Source organism: Octopus bimaculoides, chromosome 27 (assembly GCF_046866305.1).
Source record: "Octopus bimaculoides isolate indiv1 chromosome 27, ASM4686630v1, whole genome shotgun sequence".
In the NCBI taxonomy this organism is placed as follows: domain Eukaryota; kingdom Metazoa; phylum Mollusca; class Cephalopoda; order Octopoda; family Octopodidae; genus Octopus; species Octopus bimaculoides.
Window position 1 is genome coordinate 17,847,608 of NC_142954.1, and position 26,699 is coordinate 17,874,306.

At 39.3% G+C, this 26,699-nt stretch overlaps 1 protein-coding gene and 1 long non-coding RNA gene across 2 annotated transcripts in view; one reads left to right on the plus strand and one right to left on the minus strand.

Annotated features, from left to right (window-relative positions):
• LOC149130870 (uncharacterized) overlaps positions 1-26,699 on the plus strand; it is a 506,474-nt gene that overhangs the window by 369,996 nt on the left and 109,779 nt on the right. The window lies entirely within an intron of this gene.
• LOC106879390 (small ribosomal subunit protein eS4) lies at positions 11,574-26,644 on the minus strand. The gene is made up of 7 exons (XM_014928920.3): positions 26,228-26,644; positions 23,343-23,423; positions 20,394-20,574; positions 17,804-17,901; positions 16,352-16,523; positions 13,629-13,758; positions 11,574-11,737 (listed from the first exon to the last, which is right to left on the minus strand). Exons 1-7 carry the CDS (start codon positions 26,228-26,230, stop codon positions 11,611-11,613), a joined length of 792 nt encoding a protein of 263 aa, XP_014784406.1. The 5' UTR covers positions 26,231-26,644; the 3' UTR covers positions 11,574-11,610.

Here is a 26,699-nt window from a genome sequence, read left to right on the forward strand (position 1 = left end):
TGTGGTAAGTAGCTTGCTTACGAACCACATGGTTCCGGGTTCAGTCCCACTGCGTGACACCTTGGGCAAGTGTCTTCTACTATAGCCTCAGGCTAACCAAAGCCTTGTGAGTGGATTTGGTAGACGGGAACTGAAAGAAGCCCGTCGTATATGTGTATATATATATATGTGTGTGTGTGTGTGTGTGTGTGTGTGTGTGTGAGAGAGAGAGAGAGAGAGAGAGAGAGAGAGAGAGAGAGAGAGAGAGAGAGAGAGAGAGAGAGATAGACAGGCTTCTACACAGTTTCCGTCTACCGAATTCGATCACAAAGCATTGGTCGGAACTGAACCCGAAACCTTGTGATCGCAGAGTGAGCTTCTTAAGCACACAACCATGACTGCTGCGTCTAACATGGAATACCGGGAACGAAGAGAAAGAAATAGGCCGTGCGATGATCGCGGCTGAAACGCCTTCGATTATAGATCTTGGTTAGTCAGGGATGATCTTGTGTGACGCCGCAACATGAACAACAACACCAACAACAGCAACAATAAAAATAATAGCGTCTCTCCCTCCCTCCCTCCATCCCTCTCTCTCTCTCTCTCTCTCTCTCACACACTCTTTCTCTCTCTCTCTCTCTCTCTCTATGTCCCTTATTCACAGTTGCCAGCTGGCATGTGGCCTAATTAATTTTGGCTATCTTTCCAAAAAAGAGGCAAAGTCACATTCACGGTTGACTAAGTACAATACTATCAGACACGCCCGAATAATTCTTTCACCCTTGCACTATAAATCGACTGTGTTATGCTTACCCATTCGTCGTAAAGGAGCAGTTAGTCTCCTGTGATGAAACACAACAGCGGTTTGCTTATTCACGTTCGAATCCACCGGGACCAGCAAACAGTTTTGCTCGTTAAAGTTATAAGTTTGCTCCCCAATCACATAGGTTCCGGGTTCAGTCCCACTGCGTGACACCTTAGCCCCGGTCCGAGCGATCGATAGATAGACATACAGATAGATAGATAGATAGATAGATAGATAGAGAGAGAGATAGATGAGTGAGTGAGGTGCGTGGCTCAGGGGTTAGAGTGTCGGGTTTATAATCATGTAGTTGCAAGTTCGAATCCCACACCAGGCTGTGTGTTGTGTTCTTGAGCAAGACACTTTATTTCACGTTGCTCCACTTCACTCAGCTGTAGAAATGAGTTGTGGCGTCACTGTGCCCGGGGTATGTCGTTGGGAAGCAAGCTTCTTACCACACAGCCACTTCTACGCCTCACAACCATATGTGTGTGTGTGTGTATACACACACACACATATATATTATGTGTATGTGTGTGTGTGTATACACACACATAAATATTTGTATTAATATTAGGCAGAAGCAACAGAGTGGCTCCCAGTATTTCGTACCGTGGGGCTTATCAAACTGAAGTGTCAACTCACGAAACTCTCGGATCTTGAGTCACTCTGCTACTTCTGCTATATACTAATAAAAATATACATATACTCAGAATTTGAGTTCTAGTTTTTTTTCTGTTTGCACCAATATATGTATGTATGTATGTATGTATGTATGTATGTATGTATGTATGTGACAGGCTTCCACAGTTTCCGTCTACCATATTCATTCATAGGGCATCATTGTTAGGTCTGGGACAGGGACGTGCCGCCTAGATAAGCAAGGTAGGCACCGCCTACCTTGAAAAAAATAGATCGATAGCAACATTTTCCTTTTATGGCAAAATAAACACCTAATGCAATACAATTATGAAGGTTACTCTGATTACTATGCATAAAATGCAAAATATTTTATTTATTTCTAGTTTAGGAAGGCATAATTCACCCTGCTTTTCAATCTCAGTATGAAAGCTATGTATAGTACTGCTGTACTACACGTGCTGCGTACATTCCTACAACAACGTTTTATTTACGTACTATAAAGGCAGAAGTAAATCTGCCTTCAACTCAGTCGAGCGCCTGTGTTTCGCTTATTTTTTGTGTCTTACTGCATAAAGATCACCAACTGCCTACCCTGAGTAATTACTGACGGTACGTGAATGGTCTGGAGCTATCGTAGAAATAACTTGCCCGAGATGCCGCGCAATGGGATTGAAGCCAAAACTATATGACTGCATAGAAAGCTACTTAACCATACAGCCATGCCTGCACCAATATATGCAACCACTCTTCCCATCTGCTGCTGAAAAGCCACAATGACAGCTTGTTTGAAAAAAGAGACACGCTGACCTTTCTTGTGGTCTCCCCGCCACCTCTGCGTACCTCTGTGACTTTTAAATATAATTGATCTATGGTAGCACATAATGACATAACCTTTGTTAGAGAAATGTCTCTGTACAATTGGAAGAGATTTATACGGTCGTTGGCTTTATTCTCCGAGTCAGTAGATTTACAAGATAAATGCATATTACTGGGTATCGGTGTGTATGTATATTCACACACACACACACACACCACGTTCAAAATGGAGATCATCGTGTCAAAATGGTAAGAGAGACTTTCTTTAAACTAGAAATAACAGGCTAAAGGGTGCCAAATAAAGGAGAAAAGTGGTTGCAAATATACCGCCTACACTGACCCATAATTCTCATACTTGCAACATTTGCAAATCGTTGGTGGGCCTCAAATATCACACTCGACATAAGCATTATGACTGACAAAGAAAGCTTAGGTTTGTGTGTCTGTCTGTCTGTCTGTATGTGTGTGTGAATCCCTAAAACTCGAGAACTACGCAACCAATTTCATTCAAATTTTACACGTGCCTTACTTAGGGTTCCAGTTGTGTTTTAGTCAAAAAAAATTATTAACTTCTTGCAGAGTTCGAGCACACGGCAACATAATATCTCCTCCACTATTTAAGTATTACGTGTCAAAAGTGAAACAAAAACACTCATGTCAAATACTTTCACTTTAAAAATGAAACTATTCCACTAACTGAAACAATCACATTTCGATACTGTAGTGACAGATACTTTCACAGAGAGAGAAAGAGAGAAAGAGAGAGATGTATATGTATACATATACATGTATATGTACACCATTTCGATACTGTAATGACAGATACTTTCACAGGGAGAGAAAGAGAGAGAGATGTATATGTATACATATACATGTATATGTACACCATTTCGATACTGTAATGACAGATACTTTCAGAGAGAGAGAGAGAGAAAGAGAGATGTATATGTATACATATAGATGTACACGTATATGTATATATATATAGATCTATACATACATGTATATGTATACATATGTGTAGATGTATATATATATATATATATAGATGTACATGTAATATGTACACATATATACATGCATACAGATATCTATACATATATACACCCATCACACACACATACACATGCACACAAACACACACATTAGTCATTTGTTTTCTTATCCAAAACTACGTCAAAAGTACTGAATGGATCTTTATGAAATTTGGAAATTATATTCTTTGCATAGCGGCCATAACTCCCATGAAAATTCATATATTTTTGATGTTGATGAAATTTTAACACGAACATAACAGATGAGCATTATTTAGAAAATGATGTCACACGTTATCGAGGCTACCATTCTTTCTGGATGTGCAAAAGGGGATGACGTCTTTATTCCAAGAATTCCTCTTACTCCATCAGGAGCAGACATTCCTTTTACATTCAGAAGACTACAATTCCCCCTTCGTGTGACTTTTGCCATGTCCATAAACAAATATCAGGGTCAAACACTGTCTGTAGCTGGTCTTCTCTTGGAAGAGCCCTGCTTCTCACATGGACAACTGTATGTTGGCTGCTCAAGAGTGGGCAGCAACAAAAAACCTATTTGTATATGCTCCACAAGGGAAAACAAGGAACATAGTTTACAATGAGGTGTTATAATCACAACAGCAAGAAAGTATGTACATGATCACCTTCTTTTACGAAACTTCATTGACTTTCATATATTTATGTTGATATACATATATATACGTGTGTTTGGGTGCGTAAGGCATTAAAAAACGGAGAAAGAATGAAAAAAAAAAGAAAAAAAGGAGAGAGAAAAATGTATATATTCTATGTCTTTGTACAGCTGAGGATTGCTCTGCATTTAAATTGATGTAATGGTTGCATTGTTCAATTAAATGGAGTTGCATGAAACGATCGTACCGCCTTACCTCTGGACATCCTTGTTGCTTATTTTGATTCTAATCACCTTATTTTAAAATTGTATGGATAATACCGTACTAAATTCTGGTGCTTCAACTTAAGTACCATATTCATTTGAATCTAAATGTTTTGCTGAACTCTCCCTCTCTCTCTCTCTATATATATATATATATGAGTTCAGCAAAAATTTATATATATATATATATATATATATATATATATATATATATATATATATATATAATATTTTTCCGGATGAAAATATTTCTTCCGTTTAGGGTATTATTGCTTAGGTTTCCAACGTTTTTTAATCATACTTTATTTAAAAGGTTCCTTTCATTTCCGTATGAATATATATAAATAAAAATCATTAGAAGAATCACTTTATTAGACGGAGTCCAATAAACGTCACCAAATAAATAGAACAGCTTTTGATGCTAATACGGATTATTTATTTAATTTAACCAGTCAGCTGTTTCTGTCGCAAAAGACCATATTTAGGTATACAACTGAAGAATATGTATTTCAACACATTACTATAATACACATTATCATATTAAGTCATTTGGAACTCATCAGTGAAGAATAATTAAATATTTTTATATTTAAAGTTTGTACCTTTAGTTTTCTTCTTTGTGATCATTATAATGATTTCGTTTTCTAACTAATTTATTTCTTTCTCACGCCAAATCAAATTCTAAAGTGAACTTAATTAGTATACTAATTGGCGACAGAAACAGCTATCTGGTTGAATTAATTAAATATATAATCCATATGACCATCAAAACCCGTTCCATTTATTTTATGACATTTATTGAACTCCGTCTAATAAAGTGATTCTTCTAATGATTTATATATATATATATATAAAGTGAAAAGGGTGCTGTGAATTTGCCGTGAGGAGTGGAATACCCAACGTTTCGGATTCAATCCTTCGTCAGGGGGCAGAGAAACAGAAAAAAGTAAAAGAGAGTTTACATCCTCTCAGCTTGAACAACTGGCTTAGAAGATGCAAACTCTTTTTGACTTTTTTTCTCTTCCCCCGACGAAAGATTGAATCCGAAACGTTGGATATGCCACTCCTCACTGTACCCTTTTCACTTTATATATACATGTGTGTGTGTGTGTGTGTGTGTGTATTCAAATAAACGAATAAAGAACGAAAAAAAAAAGGAAAATAACGAACACGAGGACGTGCCCAAGAAGTGTATTAGCTTGACAATCGGTGAAAGGAGGGAGTTTAACGTTTCGAACATAGCTCTTCGTCGGAGAGGAGAAAGGGAAAAGTCCAAAGAAGGAGAAGAAGTTACATTGATCAGGACATATTTGTGCAATTTTTTGCAAAAAAATTTCCTTGACGATCTTTTTCCTTTTTTAATTATTTACATGTTTGTTCGACCGTTTCCCATGACTTTATTCATTAAAACTTCAGGAGTTCTTATAACTTTGGTCTTCGTTATGCTTTGCTTTCCTTTGTTTGATAATAATTCCTCATCGGAATGATTTTGCTTTCATTTTGTGATTAGACAGCTATCATGCAGAAAATACCAAATCCTGTTTTCTGATTAGGTAAAATCGATTAAACTTTAAACCCCAGTATCAGGGAAGAGGAGGAGACAAGAAGAGACAGTGAGATAGGGAATGTGAAAAACAGAGAGAACAAGAGAGAGGGACAGAACGGAAAACAGAGAATGAGTTTAGTGAAAGGAAGAGCGGATTTTAATACTTTGTTCTTCCACTTCAAGATTAGCGCACCACTGATGCTTTTAAGAAACTCGGACTCACCCGAGCTTTGCAATGGTACACGACTTACAATCACCAAGATGGTGCCAAGAGTCTTAGAGGCGACCATTCTCACTGGCAAAGCAAATGGTGAGGTCTTCATACCACGAATTCCGCTGATTCCTTCTGGCATGCCATTTGAGTTCAATCGACTGCAATTTCCAGTAAAACTAAGTTTTGCAACGACCATAAACAAGGCTCAAGGACAATCCTTGGAGGTGGTTGGCCTAAACCTTGCAGAACCTGTTTCTTCCCATGGCCAAATGTATGTACGATGCTCAAGAGTCGGCAATCCAAATCATTTGCTCCAGAGAGCAAGACCCAAAATGTAGTATATTGAGAAGCTCAGAAAAATCGATAACCATCAATCAATTGTCAATTCTCTCACCCTTCCAACTTTGATATTACCTTACCATTTCAATCAATCACTTTTGTGATTCAACTGTATTACTTGCCAGTATTTGTAAATCCATTCGTAATTTAAACGAGAACTCAACAGGGAACGGGATAGGACATAAAATAGGGTAATGGGAACGGGAACTGGAAATAAACCCCGCTTTGCCGGGTAATTCAGCTCGTATGTATATATATATATATATATATATATATAGCCCACAAGGGGACAAACAAATGGATTAAGTCGATTACATCGACCCCAGTGCGTAACTGGCAATTATTTAATCGACTCTGATGGGATGAAAGGCAAAGTCGAACTCGGCGGAATTTGAACTCAGGATGTAACGGCAGACGAAATACCGCTAAGCATTTTGCCCGGCGCGCTAACGTTTCTGCCAGCTCGCCTTATTTATTTATATTTATATATATATATATATATATATATACACATACATATACATATATATATATACATATATATATATACATACATATACATATATATATATACATACATATATATATACATACATATATATATACATACATATACATATATATATATACATACATATATATATATACATACATATATATATATACATACATATATATATATACATACATATACATATATATATATACATACATATATATATATACATACATATATATATATACATACATATATATACATACATATATATACATACATATATATATATACATACATATATATACATACATACATATATATACATACATATATATATATACATACATATATATACATACATATATATATATACATACATATATATATATATATATATATATATATATATATATATAGTAGGCATCCGCCGGTCTCGGGAGGGCATGAATATGCAAACAGCGACTTCATTTGAAGGGGATCTCTGCCTGCGCTGGCGCTACTGGTTTTCCCATCCCTTTAAGTGCGCTTTTCTTTGGTGGCGAGTTCCTGTTTTTCATCTCCTTTCGCAGTATTTGTCTCCAGTGTTGGCGATCATTTGCGGCCTCCTCCCATCTCAAGCGACTTCATATCCCTCTTACAGCCGCCCTTGAAACGAAGATGACGTCGTCCCCGTGCTCTTTACGCCGGTGGCTAATTACCCATACAGGAGGTCCGTTAGGATCCTTCCGGCCGGCATGCGATGTACATGACCGAGCCAGTGCAGACGACGCTGCTGGAGCAGGGTGAGTATACTGGGTACCTTGGTTCGGTTGAAAACTTCGGTGTTGGTGATGTGGTCCGTTCACCTAATATCCAAGATGCATCTCAAATTACGAAGGTGAAAGACGTTGAGACGCTGCTCCCGTCTGGAGTAGAAACTCCACGTCTCACTGCTATAAAGTAGCGTACTAAGGGTGCATGCCTTATAGACAGCAATCTTGGTGTTTGCAGCTAGTTTTCTGTTTTCCCAGACTCTCTTTGTGAGCCTGACAAATGTGGAAATGCTTGTCCAATTCGCCTGTTGATCTCCGGGTCCAGGGAGAGCTTATCAGCGATGGTAGAGCCGAGATAGGTGAATTGATAGACTACCTCCAGCTCGGGTCTTCTTCAGACTGAATCCCTGACAGGTCTTTGAAAGTTTGCCCACGAGGTGCTGCATTTGCTCTTCAGAGTGCGCCGTCCGCAAACAGCATTTCTCTGACGATAATCTGGCGCGCCCTCGACAGACTAAACAGTTTGACAGTTCCTTGGGGAACAAGATGCACAAATGATTTGTTTGTAGCGATCAAATGATTATGTCTTGTACACTAGATCAATCTCTTCATCAAATCGACGTTGCTTGAACTGGTGCCCAGTATACCACGCGTCAGGTATCGAAGTGATCGCAGATCAATGTGAGACGAAAGGTTTTGTTCGAGAACACAACGCCCGCCCACCATCTCGCGTGTACCAGCACCCCACCTGTTATGATTAGAATGGTTGTAACAAACGTATAATCACAACCACTTTTAAGGAAGATAGTGCAGCTGATTAGTGTGACAAAAGTTGTCTCCCTTACATCGCAGGCACTCTGGCCAAAATTATCACTAGGTATATTATATGTAACGATGTGGTTACGAAGCTTGCTCTCTCTCTACATATCATCGTTTAACGTCCGCTTTCCATGCTAGCATGGGTTGGACGATTTGACTGAGGACTGGTGCAACCGGATGGCTACACCAGGCTCCAATCTAATTTGGCAGAGTTTCTACAGCTGGATGCCCTTCCTAACGCCAACCACTCAGAGAGTGTAGTGGGTGCTTTTACGTGTCACCTGTACGAAAACGGCCACGCTCGAAATGGTGTCTTTTATGTGCCACCTGCACAAGAGCCAGTCCAGGGGCACTGGCAACGATCTCGCTCGAAAACCCTACAAGGCCAGTCAGGCGGTACTGGCAACGGTCACGCTCAAGATGGTACATCTTATGTGCCACCCGCACAAGAGCCAGTCCAGGGGCACTGGCAACGATCTCTCTTGGCTTGCCGGGTCTTCTCACGCACAGCACATTTCCAAAGGTCTCGGTCAGTAGTCATCGCCTCGGTGAAGCCCAATGTTCGAAGGTCTTGCCTCACCACCTCAGCCCAGATCTTCCTGGGCCTACCTCTTCCACGGGTTCCCTCAACTGTTAGGGAGTGGCACATTTTCACGCAGCTAACCTCATTCATTCTCACATGTCCAAACCAGCGCAATCGTCTTTCTTGCACACCACTACTGATGCTTCTTATGTTCAGCTTTTCTCTCAAGATACTTACACTCTGACGGGTATGCACATTTACATTACACATCCAACGGAGCATACTGGCTTCATTCCTTGCGAGCTTACGCATGTCCTCAGCAGTCACAGCCCATGTTTCACTGCCACGTAGCATGGCTGTTCGTACACATGCGTCATAGTCTGCCTTTTACTCTGAGTGAGAGTCCCTTTGTCGCCAGCAGAGGTAAGAGCTCTCTAAACTTGGCCCAGGCTATTCTTATTCTAGCAGTTACACTTTCAGCGCACCCACCCCCACTACTAACTTGGTCACCCAGATAGCGGAAGCTATCAACTACCTCTAGCTTTTCTCCCTGGAATGAGATAGAAGTTGTTTCCTGTTTGTTTACAGTGTTTATTGCACCTGAACATCTGCCACATACAAAAACTAACTTTGTAGTTAATCTGCCTTTGATATTGCTGCACCTCTTATGTGTTCATAGCTTGCACCGGGTACATCTTAGAGTTACTACCTACTCCTTTACTGCATACTGAGCAGGGCCATCTACCTGAAGGGGTTTGTGTTTTATCTACCTTCCTACTTATTAGGATTTTGCTAGGTTGACTCTAAGGCCCTTCGATTCTAGTCCTTGCTTCCACACCTTAAACTTCTCTAGTTCTGATAGTGACTGAGCAATTAGTGCAAGGTCATCAGCATAGAGGAGCTCCCAGTCTTGAATTCCTGTGATCGCCTGGAGGACCATGATAAATAGGAGGGGGCTGAGGACGGAACCTTGGTGGACCCCTACCTCTACCCGGAATTCATTACTGTACTCATTTCCAACCCTCACCTTACTGACAGCATCTCTGTACATGGCTCGCACAGCTCTTACTAACCATTCTTCTTTCCCAAGTTTCCTCATTGACCACCAGATAAGGGATCGGGGTCCCTGTCAAAGGCTTTCTCCATGTCAACAAAGGCCAGGTACAGAGGTTTATCCATGGCTAGATATTTCTCCTGCAGCTGTCTCACTAGAAATATGGCATCGGTGGTGCTTTTACCTGGCACGAACTCAAACTGCATCTCATCTAAATTGATTTGCTCCCTAATTAGTTGGTCTATGACCCTCTCCGTAACTTTCATAACCTGATCTAACAGCTTGATGCCTCTGTAATTATTAGTATCTAAAGTGTCACCTTTACCTTTGTAGCAGTTGACTATGGTGCTGCTACACCAGTCATTGGGTATGACTCCTTCGTGTATCACCTGGTTCGTAATACGGGTGACTAGGCTGTAGCCAACACTGCCAGATATTTTGAGCATCTCTGCAGTGACTCCTGATGGGCCGGGGGCATATATTTATATATATGTAACAAAGTTATCTTATTAGGTGTAAGAGTGGCAAGTAGCTTGCTTACCAATCACATGGCTCCGGGTTCAGTTCCACTGTGTGGAATCTTTGGCCAAGTGTCTTCTACTATAGCCTCGGGCCGACCAAAGCCTTGTGAGTGGATTTGGTAGACGGAAACTGAAAGAAGCCCATTGTATATCATCATCATGGATTAACGTCCGCTTTCTATGCTAGCATGGGTTGAACGATTTGACTGAGGACTGGCGAACCAGGCTCCAATCTGATCCGGCAGAGTTTCTACAGCTGGCCCTTCCTAACGGGTGCTTTTACGTGCAACCAACACGAGGGCCAGTTAGTGATGTTTTTTACGTGCCACCCGCACAGGAGCCAGTCCAGCGGCACTGGCAACGATCTTGCTCGAATATATATATGTGTGAGCTTGTCCCTCACCACCATCGCTTGACAACCAATGTCGGTGTTTACGTCCTCATAACTTAGCTGTCAACAAGAGACCAATAAGTAGTAGGCTCACAGAGAACAAGTCCTGGAGTCAAATTGTTCGACCACAGGCTGTGCTACAGCATGGCCAGTCAAATGACTGAAACAAGTAAAAGTATATATACATAAAGGGTGGGACAAAGACACGATCTTGAGAAATTCAGAAAATAAATAATTTTAATTGCAAACAATTGTTATTGACATCAATGTATTCATATTGAATTAGCATTTGTCAAAATCAAGTGTGGAAAACAAGATCCATGTGTTATCTGTTCTCACTGATGCACTTCTGATGGCATTCTTTGAAGTTGGGCTCCACTCTCCCTAGCAATGCTGTTGATTTGGGTGACTGCCATGTGAATACTTCCTTCAATCCGCCTTTGTACAGGGCATATGCACATACACATGTGCCTTGAGGTCTCCCCACAAGAAATAATCACACATAGACAAATCAGGAGACCTAGGAATGAGGCAGTCACTGAACAGAGGGCGAAGAACGTCCATTGATGTTCCGGCTTTGTGGGCAGTCACCCCAACCCTGTTGAAACGACACGTAATTCAGACACAAAGAAATTGTTTATCATCTCAATGTAATGCTTAGAGTTCACAATAACAGCACAACAATCTACTAAACAAGCCTATACTACAAAAACAACAAGAATATAAATAATAACAAAACTGCAGACATTCCAAGGAACAAGTCTTTAATGACTCTTAATCACATTTACTGTTGTTGCCTAGCTGCAATTCTCTTGTCTCTCTCTTCTGACACTGTCAGTCTCACACCCTTGCCCTTAGGTAGTGACACCCATGGTTTGTTTCCTTTGCCAATGATGAATACATTCTTAATTCTGAAAAGAAGCAAAGAAAAAAAAAATTAATATTAATAATTCAAAACCTAACAACAATTTTAGACAGAATTCTGGTTTAAGAACGTCACATAAACTCCTCATAGCTTTTTTATGTGTTTGAAATTTTTGCAAATTTGTGTCCAACAAATGAGACTTAATGAGATCATGTGCGAAAAAATTGGGTGATTTAAGGGGAATTTCACTTATTTAGGGCACACCCCACGACCACCTGATACCTTCCGCATTTCTTTGATACTGACATGTATTTATTCATTTCAATATTTTTCTCACCATAAACATATTTTATGGACTGATGATACACCCATTGCTAGTATTTAAGTATAGAATTTGGACTGTCCGTAAGCTCAACTTATTTTGAAAAATTCCGGAAAAAGGAACTCTTAGGATTTACTGGATAAGGGGGAAAGAGGTTTAAAAATGTTTATTTCTTGCATAATCGCATGAATTCCCGTGTGCAGAACACAAAATCAGCAAAATAGGAAAGTCATAAGGTGCTACATGGGGAGCTTAAACCAGAATTCCGTCAATGTTTTACAGGGAGAGAGAGATATGTTGCAGATAACGCAGTAATGATAACAGTATCTAAAAGCTGCCAGAGTTACCTTCCCTTGAACAATCTTTAAAAAGCTTTGAATTGCTCGTTTTCACATGCAGAAAGCCTTTAACACACTGTCTTAAATTAACAGTGAATATGACAAGATACAAACAAGACCCGAATATTTTATAATTTTGTATTCCAAAATCTATGAAACGAGACCAATAGAAATTCTATATTGTATTACTTATTTCTATCTAGATGTTTAAATTCACACAAATCTTTGAAACTGTTTCACTAGTTTAAGATTTTGTCTGATTTCATTCATTTTACAGTTGCTGAAAGCTTAACACATCATAATCATCTAATTTGTTCTCCATGCTGCCAAGAGCTGGACTGAACTGGTTTTATTTTAAGTCCAGTAAGCAATTTCTTTCAGCAGTTAAGGCCATTCAAAGCATAACACTCAAACATTGTTACAACCAAAATATTACCTACAGACAAGATAATTTTCAACTTCTTTGCATCAACAGTTAAATTTTATCGACATGAAAAGGGTTTAGAAAATTACTTGTAATACCATTCATGATAATTGATGTCATACAAGATGCACCCACCAAAAGAGGTTTTTAAAGTTTTTAATGTATTCACGCATATAACATTAAGCCCCAACTGCACACATTAGAACAAGACAGGGGTTCTTTTTTTTCTTGGAGACATTTTTTCAGTTAAAAGCATGTCACATGCCATCGAATATGGTAAAAGCACTAAAGAACACCATTGCATTTGAAAAGCAGAATCAAAACACAGTACACCACTCCCGTCTCCAAATGTAAAGAGGTGGCTGATATGCCTTTAACAAAACTTGTACCACCGTCTTTGTAACAAAATGCTCCAGGCGTGTAATAGCATTCATGCATGTAATACAACAGTGAACTAACAATGTAGCACATTGTCTGCAGGAAGAATGGACACAAACTGAAAGAGGCCTTAACCTAGTTGACATGAGGTGAAAAAAATGGCCTTCTGCAACAGTAGTTGTGACTACACAGGGTAGAAACTAACAATCGACATCTTGAAAACTAGTCTTTATTTATACCTAATGATTGGAAATATGTAACTCAGTGCACTGGAATTAGAAACCTTTCAGACATAATGCATTGAAGACTACATTTATGGAGTTCTCTGATTTATTGCTTCTTGGTGAATATTTATGCATATAGATGCAGGCAGGGCCGTGTGGTAAGACACGCGCTCAAGCACACACACCTTCGTACAGAGGAGAAGAATGCAAGACAATGAAAGACTGACAAATACAAGAAAGGAATGACATACCTTGTGGCGAATACATGCCCCAATGTATCTCTAACATGTACAATGTCAAAGGACCCTGGATGTCTATCCCTGTGAGTTATTACACCAACACGCCCAATGTTGTGGCCGCCAGTGATCATACATAGGTTACCTGAAATGACAATAGTTTTTACATTATATTTAGAAACACAAAAACCAACATTTACTGTTTCACATTCTGACAGGATCCAATGCAAACCAGGATTCCTCATTTTATACTTCAAATCCAGATATCGTGGGAGTTTTAAAAAATCGAACCGTTAGGTGGAACGAAGCTCCTGAACATGTTCTGTCTCTAGAGAGGAGATCAACAATACAAAAAGTTTCCTAAAACGAAGCTATCATCTCATCAACATAACTAGCACATAGAATCATATAGCACCAGCAGTATTTTGTTTCCAATGCTTGTAATACCATGTCATCCTGTATCCCACCTTTCTTCATTGATTACCTCCTCCTCCATTACCCACTATATAGTGATTTTATATTTAGTTGATGAGACACAGAAAAGCCGTGTGGTTAAGGAGTTTGCTCTGAACCAGGCAGTCTCAGGTTCAGTCCCATTGCATGGAACACTGGACAACTGCCTTCTTCGATAGCTTTGCGAGTGGATTTTGTAGACAGAAGCCAAAGACACAAAGGCGGCGAGCTGTCAGAAACGTTGGCGCACCGGGTGAAATGCTTAGCGGTATTTCATCTGCCGTTATAGTCTGAGTTCAAATTCCACCGAGGTCGATAAATTAAGTACCAGTTACACACTGGTCGATCTAATCAACTTAATTCCTTTGTCTGTCCCATCTATGTTTAGCCCATTGCGGGAAACAAAGAAATAAGAAGCTAAAAACACATTGCATGTAGGTTTCCTTGCCTTTGCATCACTTGACTGTACCATACGAACTTCACTGGTCTTCTGTGAAAATCTATGTGGCCATGGGGAAATATTACCCGACCCAGAAACAGGTGAGGATTGGCATCCAGCCATACAACACAGCACCCAAGCTTGGCAAAATGTAGCCTCTCTAGATGATCACAGGGTTGTCTCAAAAGGGGGATTATTGCACAAAATAGGATGTTATTTGGTAACAAACAGAAGAGGCATGAGTGGGTAATTCATATCTATTGGGGCCACACACTTCTAGATTCTCCATCAACAATAATCCCCAAAAAGACAAGATGGCCGTGAATGGAACGAGTTTCATCATATCAGGATAAACCAACATAATTCTTTAGTTGACTCTCAAATGTCAAACACCACAATTCTTTTTTTCTTTCCAAGTTCTTTGACAGCTGAAGTCTTCAAATATTCCATACAAATACGTTGGTGTCTTGAAAAGCAGGTTATCCATAATTGAAAGTCAAAGAGGTCAACAGAGTTGATTCAAGATAACTTATATCAGTTGAAAGAAACAAACTTCATGTCTAGAGAACACAAAAGTCTGAAACAATATGCTGCCCTTTATTACTGACTCATCATCATTTAAGTGTCCACTCTGCCACGAGTCAGACCAAATTTGTTAAGTGTATATCCAACAACCCGATACCCTGTCTGTCAGTAACCTTCAGTTCTTGCGAAGCAAAGTACCATTTTAACAAGGCCAAAATGTTTCCATGGAAGATAGAAAACAGGATAGTTTGTAGAGCAGCGATAACTGCTTACAACTATCACATGAAACAGCTACAGGATTAATGAAATGGACTCTTCCAGACAATAAAGTAGCATAAGCTGAATTTATTAAACAGTTACTAATAACGATAGAGAAGTGCCAATTCCACAGAGTGGCATAATGGCCAAATTCCACATACTGGCAATCCAAAATGGAAATTTTAGATAGGAAGGAAGCATCTGGAGAAATGTATTGCCTGCCTGTTGCCCCTCTATGCACACACCCAAATGTTAAGACCTTCACAAAACAGGTTTGATATCACTGCATGGCTGTCCCGTTTGCTCATGCACACACTGTGCCCTCTCGTTCTTTCTTAGCCCTTCACAGTCCCTCCAGTTTTCCTCACTATAACTTGTTACAGTCAGGTCTTTGCCCATCTCCAAACACATCCCATCTGTACTAATCATCAGGCCCAACACCTGCTTCTCTCTCTCTCCCCTTCACATTCCTTGTCCTACTGGGGTAGCCAAGTACCACCTCTATAGAAAGATGACTGGCACGTAAAAGCACCCAATACACTTCTGGAGTGGTTGGTGTTAGGAAGGACATCCATGCTAGCATGGAAAGCAGCCGTTAAACGATGATGATGATACTCTCTCACCTGGCTCACAGCCACTTCCCGCAACTAAGAGGCCTTTGGCTTGCAAGTTACCTGGCAACACCTATAGTGCCAGTATCGTTTTGAAAAAAATAAATAAATAAAAGCACCCAGTGCACTCTGGGGTCCAGTCCTATTGCAAGCCACCTTGGGCAAGTGTTTTCTAGAACAACCCCTGACCAACCAATTTCTTTAGTGGACTTTGTAAATGGAAACTAAAAGAAGCTCATAATATACACATGTATATATAATTTCCAGTTTCTGATATTCCACCATGCCTAGTAATGGTGAAATACTGCTCGTATGGAAAAGGAGAAGTAAAACTTTGCACACACTACTAGCAATCACATACCTGTCCGGCCAGCGCAAAGACTGAGCCTGTGATTGACAAGTGGAGAACTTATCAAAGATAACGATTACAGAAAACAAGACAGTTAACTTACCCGAGTCAAATTTGATAAACTCTTTGATCTTGCTAGTAGCAATATCTAACAAAACACTGTCACTGACTTTGATGAGGGGATCAGGGTAGCGGATTGTACGACCGTCATGTGTTACTAGGAATGGAATTCCCTTTATACCAGTTTGCACTTTCTTTACACGGCACAGTTTATACTAAAGACGAAAAGAGAAAGGTTAAGTTCAACTGCACAACACACAGTAATTGGTAATATCATGTTTATGAATATACATCAGATAAAAATATCCCTTTCATTGATTCTGGACACTTCTTCCAAGGGTTTGAGTGATGTAAAAAAATTATCACAAAACATGGACAGAAAGGTTGCAAAACCCTTGAAAAGTTTGAAATGAAAGGCTGCAGTTGTCTTTGGTTAATTTTCATCACTAACGACAAGTTGTGATTTTGGACTGTCAGAATGAGAATCAATGGGTTAGTATACATTTACTAACAGGGGTGGATATTATATTTACCGAACACTTGTCAGAGAACATGAATAGAAAGGCCCCAAAAATCATAATATTTTATGCAAATAATAGTCAATCACATCTGGAATTCATCCTGATGCTTTTCAGATTAACTGGACATATCCGGCCAAAATATTGTACTCGTTTTGTTTTCAAATTGGCAAGATTCGGCCTTTTACACATACCCTGCAATGTCTTCAATTCATCATGCATTATCAGACAGCTTTGAGATTGCAATAATGTGATTATTTTTAGAATGTTAATTTAGAGTAGGTGAGAAAGATCAAAGCTGGCCAGTGTTAAGAGAAAACAGGTAGAATACTTGAGCCAGATATGGCTGGTTTAAAGAATTCTTACCTAATGATGGTATGGCTATGTGGTAAGAAGCTTGCTTCCCAACCATAAACTCTTGGATTCAGCCCCACTGTACGACACCTTGGGCAAGTGTCTACTACAACCTCAGGCCAGTCTTGAGCAGATTTGGTAGATGGAAACCAAGAGAAGCCCACTGTGTCCATGCATGGAGATTATGATTGTTTGTGCCACCTTGTTTCAACACCACACACCAAGTTGTAAAAGGGTACCACAATCAGATAGGAGGAGGTATCCTCCACTTTTAATCTTTCAAGAAACAAGGGGAAACATAACCTTGGTGAGAAATGGACAACATGTGTCACCAGAAAGTCGCCTCACCAGCAAATCTTGTCCAACTCATGCAAGCACAGAAAAATGGACAGAAGTTAAGAACATTTCAGTGATAGATTTTTCTTTTATAACTTGACTTCAAATATTACTATCAGCTGAAAAGCTTCTTTAAATAGGAGATTACTTTATTAGGGAAGTACAGCACATGTACAGAAAGAACCTACATGTGTCTAGTATAACCAAAACATTTCACATAATAGCTTTGAAAAAGAAAGAGAAGAAAAAAAAAATGCCTTTAGAAACCAGACAACCATTCCACTTACCTTTGCTTCATCAGCTTTAATACGGTGCACAATAAACCTTCCTTTTGCATCATAAATCAAACGGAAATATTCATCGGTCTTTTCAATAGTGATAACATCTGAAAAGAAACACAGGAATTATCCATCTATATCTATATGACTGGCTTCTTTCACTTTGTCTACCAAATTCAGCTTGAAACTATAGAACGCAAAACATACAGCGTAAAGAAATGCCACTAAGCACTGTCCAGCATGTTAGCAATTCCACCATCCCAATATGATTAAAAACATGTTAATAGGGAACAAAAGAACATGGACAAACCACAAAACCCTTTCATCTGCTGGTGACCAAACATCATCACGATTTTGACACCTGATGATCAATTCAGCAGTGAGCAACACAAGCTACCAAAGTGCAAGTAATAGACGAACATGAACAGACGAAAGAAGAGAGTAACAAGAAAAGGTTTCCATACCCAATGGTTAAAAAAAAAAAAAAAAAAAAAAAAGGATGATTTTGAGAAGATATATGAAACAAATAAGGTGCACTAGCATGGCCTCGGCCTCTGGCTGAAACCTATAAAAGATAAGGAGAGTAACCAAAAAAGTCAAGAAAAAGACAGCATGACACTTCCATACACTTTCAATAACTATTGACATATGTACCCAAAAGCACAAACCCTTCAGAGATGGTAAAAACGTCCAGAGGCATGTCCTAATACTTGGTGATACTACAGGACCATAAAAGGTACAAATAGTGACCGTGTAAAAGATTTTGATATTGGCATATTATGACCAACTGGTTAGTAATTCAACTGTTGGCTTCGATGTATGCCAGAGACAAACCATTACCATTAACACCGCAACAACTTGAGAGAAAGCTCTCTCAGTTTCGGGACTACATAGAAAAAGCAGAAAAGCAGTTCTCAACCAGGGTCCATATGCCCCTTTGGAGTTTATCTAAGATTTTGCTGCCAAAACTAATGTACAATAAATCGGTTATACAGTAATCCCTCGCCATATCACGGATTTTTCTGGCTAATATTTGTAAATCTATACCACAGACTCCTCAGTATATCATGGATTTCTGCAGCTAATAGGTATTTAAATTTTTTAGATTTTAATTATTTCTGTGGAAGGTTTTGGAATGTAACACCCACTAAATTACTTTTGTATGAAAAATTGAATTATGTCTTCTAAACTTTGTGGTTAAGTTACTCCACAACAGAATACACCTCATCAAAAAAAAAACACCACACCATCCTCAAACGAGAAAAAAAAAAATTGCGAAATCACAATGAAAACTAACTTTGGTCTCTTTTTGGACAAGATTCCAGCCCTTTAACTAGGAACCCAGAAGTTCAGCTTGCTTTTCTGACAAGTTTAAATCCCCAAGACTCAACAAATGTGGTTCACTTGATGAACAGTTTGGCACAAAGTCTTCTGTTTCTTTCTCCACATCTTCACTTGACTCGTCATCACGAAGTGTCATTTGTTTTGGAGGGTTACTAGTCTCATAGCAGATTGTATATTAAGATATTTTACAGTACGCTTGGATTTTGAGGTTATACCTTGTATATTCGTCATACAGAAATAGCAATCTGAAGTGTGATCTTTGGGCTCTCTCCAAATCATAGGGATGGCAAAAGGTATAAACCTTTGGCCCATAGAGTGAGAAGCCCGACGAGCCCAGCTTTTATCTTGTTCACCCACTTTGCAGTCAAAATAATGCTCATAGCACTTATTAATCAATGGCGTGAAATGCCATTTTTGTGACTTGAATGTTAAGTCACCCCAAATATAGCAAAATTTGTTTATACAGTTTCTTGGTATTATGAAGGTGAATGGAATATGTGAACTTAGTACACCTGCACTTAGCACAGTAGACAAAACATCTTGATTCAGTGTTGCCTAGCTTTGGTGACTCAGCTAGATTTATGCTTTCATTAGGTTAATTCTATTCATAAACATTTAAATTAGGAATATGTCTCAAACTCTACTGAAATTGAGAGGGATAATGTGAAACCAAGAAACTGTGGGTGGTACAGATAATCTGACATTAGTTTTGAATTCTGCATGCAAAAAACATACAGGATACAGGTATTCTTTTTCTTGGGACAAATTCTTTGTTGATCCTGTCAGCCTCACCCTGTAGATTTTATATGGAAAAAACAGAAAATAGTGTATTTGCACCCTTTAAGTTGATACCATCATGGACAACAAGTCATTTGCTGTTGAGTGGTGAGTTTATTTTCCTGTTTTGCTCCCCAGTTTTGGAGGACAGGTCAATTAATTTTGTTTAATAGCAGCTAGTTCAAAAATGTAAACAATGAGAGCCTTTCCCGTGAGCAAAGCAATGAATGAGTACAAGTAACAACAACAATGATAGAGCGGAAACCACAAACCAGTGCAATGGCTCAGAAAAGCTCTTCCTCAGAGACCAAAAGGGAGAACTGGTCCGAGATGACCATAGCACTCCCCACAATATCCATAAAGCCAGTAATTTTCCAGCACCCCACTTACTTTAATGAAACTAAAGAAACAAGAATGTTCTTCAATTGTAGGTCCCTTCCTCAGTGAAGAATAACAAAACAAGGGTGTCAGGACTCACCCATGAAACCAGCTGGGTACGTGGGATCTGTTCTCACTTGTCCATCAACTCTTATCAACCTCTGCTTCACAATCTTCTTCACCTCATCAGAGGTGAGTGCATACTTCAGACGATTTCTAAGGAAAATTATCAACGGCAGACATTCCCTCACCTTGTGGGGTCCTGTGCTGGGTCGGGGTGCCTGAAAGAAGGAAAGAAAAAATAAAAGGGTAATTGTAAAAATACCAGCAACTCACAACAAGAATAAAACAGGTTAAGTCCTAAACTCCCAAAATGAATCTTAAGTGTCTTAAGCACACACTATACTCATGGAGTGGCTGGCATTAGGAAGGGCATCCAACTGTAGAAACCATGCCAAATCAGATTGGAACAAGGTGCCGCTCACCAGCATACCAGTTTTCAGTCAAACTGTCCAACCTATACCAGCAGGGAAAGCAGAAAAAAGGGGATACTTCCCAACACCCCTTATCTACCCCCTACCAAATCCCAATAATCCAGTAAATATCCACAAGCTAATATTTTCTAAACACCCAATGCACAAAATAATTAATGAAAGGACTTCTTACTCTCTTGCCATTAATCAAAGACAAAAAAAGTTATAAATTCAAACTAGTCACATCCAGCCCAAATATTCTACCTTATATCCCAACACTGGCCAGTCCTGGACCCTCACCTACCCCAGAGTTATTTTACAAAATTTCCAAAACACTCAAAAATAAACAAACAAAATAATCTGAATGTCAAAAGGATAATATTATTAAATTCAAAATCAGCCTTCACCAAAACCCTTCTGAAATTCTATTCAAAACACCAACCCAATTTTACTAAATATCTTCCAAATTCTTGATTAATCAGAATCATTTTAACATCGACTTTCCCCATGCTAGCATAGATTGGATGGTGTTTAATGAGGTAGACGTCCTATGACTAGATGGCCTTTATGTTGCCAACCCTCACATTTCCAAGCAAGGAAATACTTCCCCATGGCCAGACATTTTTGCAAAACTTCAGAAATGAATCATATTAATTTACAACAATCACATGATGTCTAGACAAGGAGAACAAAAACGTATTCATGCTTCACTTAGTTTCCTACTACCAAATTCACTTGCCCAAAATGCCACTAGTGATTGAACTCAAAACTGTGATTGAGAAGGATACTTCTTAAACACACAGCCATGTAAAAAGGACCCAGTAAACAGACAACCATGTATGCACCTAATAATCCCAAAACAAGATACATGGAACCTAAGCTATGCAAAGGCCACATATGCAAAAGCTTAACGGCTGATAAATCCTTGAAGCCTAATCAAGTGGTAATTCATCATCATCATCGTTTAACGTCCGCTTTCCATGCTAGCATGGGTTGGACGATTTGACTGAGGACTGGTGAAACCGGATGGCAACACCAGGCTCCAATCTGATTTGGCAGAGTTTCTACAGCTGGATGCCCTTCCTAACGCCAACCACTCAGAGAGTGTAGTGGGTGCTTTTACGTGTCACCCGCACGTAATTGTATATAATTAACCCTTTAGCATCCAGATTACTGTGAAATGTAATGCTTATTTATTCATACAGCTTTGAATTAATCATGCATTATATCGAGACCTTTGGAAATGTGCTGTGCGTGAAAAGACCCGGCAAGCCAAGCAAGATCGTTGCCAGTGCCCCTGGACTGGCTCTTGTGCGGGTGGCACATGAGATGCACCATTTTGAGCGTGGCCGTTGCCAGTACCGCCTGACTGGCTCCCGTAGGATTTTCGAGCGAGATCGTTGCCAGCGCCCCTGGACTGGCTTGTGCGGGTGGCACATAAAAGACACCATTTCGAGCGTGGCCGTTTCCATGCGGGTGACACGTAAAAGCACCCACTACACTCTCTGAGTGGTTGGCGTTAGGAAGGGCATCCAGCTGTAGAAACTCTGCCAAATTAGATTGGAGCCTGGTGTTGCCATCTGGTTTCACCAGACCTCAGTCAAATCGTCCAACCCATGCTAGCATGGAAAGCGGACGTTAAACGATGATGATGATTGAGATTTCAATGATGTGACTGTTTTTAGAACAACACTTTAGGACAGGTGAGATAGGCTGGATCTGGCCAGTTTGAACATCAAGTAAATGGAATGGTTTGGTCGAATATGGCCAATTTAAATGCTAAAGGGCTAACTCGCTCATTTATACTAATTTGCAAACCTTAAAATGCCTGGCTTTGATTGAAAAAAAATAAAAAGTTAATTCATTAGCGGTCATTCAGATACATGGAGCAGTAAACTTTGCAAGCACAATTTCAACTAATTCACCAAAACTGTTTTTTCTTACACTTGTTCAAACCCCCAAAAGAATCCCTCTTAACAATTGGCTATGATGCATCCCCACTTCTGCTGCTCATCAGAGATGCAGATATCTTCAGCCACTAAGGGACATGCTGAAGTTGTTACAGTCAAGCAACCGAGAAGCAAATCTGTTGTACTGAGCAGAATATTTGCTATAACGATATTTCTGCTTTGGGAACTCAGTACTGAATCTGTTTGAAATGCAATGGAAAACAGATCAGTTCTAAAACATTGATGCCCAGGTCCGAAAAGCAAAGTGTGAAGGGAATGGTAGTAATTTCCTTTGAATTCTAGGTGGAAGCAAAAACACTGACAAAAAAAAAAAGTTAGTGTTAATGCATCCGTGAGACTATAAACACACCCATCTCTCAACTTGTACAAAGATCTGCATCTAAATAAACATACATCACCACCAGTTCAACATCTATGGGTCAGACTACTTCTCACCCATTTTCAAGCAAAGTGATGTTTTCCCCATAGTCAAGACATCTTTCCAAATGAAACTGCTTGTCTGACCAACACTTGCCAAAGCCGTCACACATTGAACTTATAATAATACCAGGTGGTTGCAAAGTGGATTTCTTATTTTTCGAAAATAAACAAAATGACAAAACTTACAAAAACACCACCGAGCTTTGCCAGCATCCAATGCTTAGGCGCGGCTAAACGCTTAATATGCTTTCTTCGACCTCTGTAACCCTGGAAAATAAAACGAGATTTGCATTAATAAAGGGCAAAGAAAAAAAAAAAAAAAAAAAAAAAAAAAAAAAAGCACAGAAATGCAAGTTTAAATAATTAACATAAATTTTCCCAAGCTGTAGCAGATACAAACTAATACAACAGCTTCAATTGAGACAGCAACCCCAATGCTTTATCTTGTAAACCTGGTAATTATTCCTTGTTTTTTTTTTTTGCCAAACTTAGTTATGGGGAATACAAACACACAGTGGTGGAGGGACAGACATACACACAGGCTTCTATCAGTTTCCATCAACCAAATCCACTCATATGGCTTTGGTCAGTCCGAGGAAGACACTTTTGCAAGACACCATGCAGTGAGACTGAACCCAAGTCCATGCGGTTGGAAAGCAAGCTTCTTAACTGCACTTGGGAAAAGTGCTGTATCTTGGCCATGTTAGACAAAGATTGAGTGAGATCATGGACTGGATGTAGGACACTGCAATATGAAACCAGTGCATGGAGAGGAGGAGTAACTGAGTCTGCCATCAACCCTCAACCACAAGATCAATCAATCCAGTTCATTGATCAAATACCATTCCTTGCTGCCACCATGGTTGGTTTTATGTTTAGTCTTGAAATGCCCCCATGGCTCCACTTTTCTCCCTACAACACTAATAGTGTATACAGGGCTGCCTTATCCCACCATCTCCTTCCACTTTTCAAACCAGAATGATTTCCAGCACAAGTCTTCACACCCAATGACTAAGAACAGTGACCACGTTGGAATGGACTTCACCCATTATTACATGAATGTAACTAGACTTTGACACATTCTCTTTGATGAAATAATTACTCGTGTATAAAGTAGAAAGCCAGGGCAATAATTAATACATCGCCTCTACTTTCAGATATTCCCCACATTTACTATATACTCTACTCTTCATCTGCTGCTGTGTTAACAGAAATCTGTAATCCACCAGCACTCAACATTAGAACTAATGAATACACTATCTATTGCAGAAAAGCTCCATTTCTGGTTCTGTACCCTGTGAGCCAACCATAAGTTTCATACAGACCAACAAAGTATTCTCTCTTGGCTATATTTTATAAACTTATCTAGGACAAGGTAAATCCAAATATGTTCCTTAGATAATTACGATGGGAATACAATAAGTCAAGTGACCAAATAGAGCTTCATAGAAATGTGATCCACTTGACGTTTTATTTTCCATCAGACGAGTTGCCACACCATGTTGGCGGCCCTTTCTAAAATCAATCACTTTACCGTGTGATTACTACTAAAACGGCCAGCTACTCACCACAAAGACCATTCGAAATTTAAATAACTTTTACAATCATCAGCATAGTGAGCTTCTATGGTCACTGCAGCCCAATACTCGTAGTCTGAATACAGGATTAGGACAGCTGGAATATTTTTGATCTTGTAAAAAAAAACCTGGGCTGAAGTCACACAACACACAAATCAACCTTGATCTAAATTAACAGCATTAACAAGCTTTTATTTACAAACATAGGGTGTAGTGTTGCAACGCCAACCCAATTTACGTTGGCCTAGTGAACTTTCTTTCTTTTTCACAACTCTCGGACATTTCCACATTTGTGCGGATTACAAGTTCCGGATGATTCCGAAAAATCGATGACGTACATGCAAACACACACACAAAGATATATATAGAGAGAAAGGCGTTAATCTGCCCATAACTATTACATATTCCGGATATTTTCAGATTTTTTTTTGCGAATTTAATACCAATACGGTGACCAAGCTGGGGGCAGCGCTTGACCGAATTAACACGAGTGCTTTTTTTTTATATATATAATCTCGGCACTTATTTTATCGGTCACTTCCTGCCGAACCGCTATGAAAGGGATCGTAAACAAACCAACACCGTTATCAAGTTGGATGGGGAGAGTAAACACTAACATCCACACCGTGGCGAAAGTAAAGAATATGTACACCAGGCGTTTAGGGTCTTTGTTACGCCGAAATCGGGTGGTGTACGTATTCTTTACCTCCGCCCCACCGTTTCCGTGGAAGATGCTCAAGGTAGCGGTACCACACAGCAGGACTGAACCCAAGACCACGTGGTTGGAAATCAAACTTACCACACAACCAGGACTGCGCCTGTATGTTTAAAAGGACAATTTGAGGAACAAAAATTCGATCGTACGCAGACAATCGATAATTAAGAGTGGATAACACGTGTTGTAATAAAATCAAACATTTGCAAATCATCAACTAGAAAAATAAGGAAAAAAAAAAAAGGAATCGTTCGATATACAAATTAAAAAGATCAATTAAAAATATATTTCAAGATCCCTTTACTTGGATCAATATAAGCGATGAATTCGCGTTATTTGTTCCATAAGCAGGTTTTAATTGAGATTTGTGGCAAGAGACGCCATTTTATAATTTCGGTCTTCGTCAGATCCACGCGCTGACGTTTTTCATTAAATTCGATTATAAATATAACTTTGAGAGCATAAATCAATCAGTATATATTACAACATGATTGATTACTGTTACCTAAAATAAATCAAATATAAAATAAGGACGATAACGATGTAATTATAAATAGAAGTGTGTAGTATATGCGCACCATTGATCACCGAAATGGGAACACGATTGGAAAGTATAATATATGTTATTTGTTAATTATCAGCATAGATCGGTAAGTATAAACATGTAAATAAAGTTTGGGGATAATTGCATGCGATAATATGGAATTTAAACTATATGATGGTAGCAGTAATTAAGATTAATGTGGATTTAGGAAGAGAGAAAACACCACGGTACTCACCATTTTGGATGGCGCAAGCTAAAAAGAATGATTTCCTGTCACGACTGCGCACAAGAGCGGTAAGGTTTTAAAGGGAGATAATTACATGTGAGTGATTAGTTTACTGAATGACTTCCCGTTTTTTGTGGTTAAGAAATTGTTTGCGGAGCTGAGAGTGATGGTGATTGGTTGACAGCTGGAAGGGAAGGAAGAGGGAGATGTATAGAAATAGAGAGAGGGAAAGAAAGAGAGAGAAAGAGAAATATAAGGAGAGAAGAGCGAGGGAAAGAAAGAGAGAGAAAGAGAAAGAGGGAAAGAAATAGAGAAATATAAACGGGGGAAAAAATACAGAGATACAGAGAAAGAATGATAGGGAAGAGACACCGTATACGATAAAGAGAGGGAAAGAAAAAAGAGGGAGAGACAAACAGCGTAAGAGATGTGAAGAAGGATTGCGTTAAAGAACAACTCGTCTGATTGGATAATATGCAGG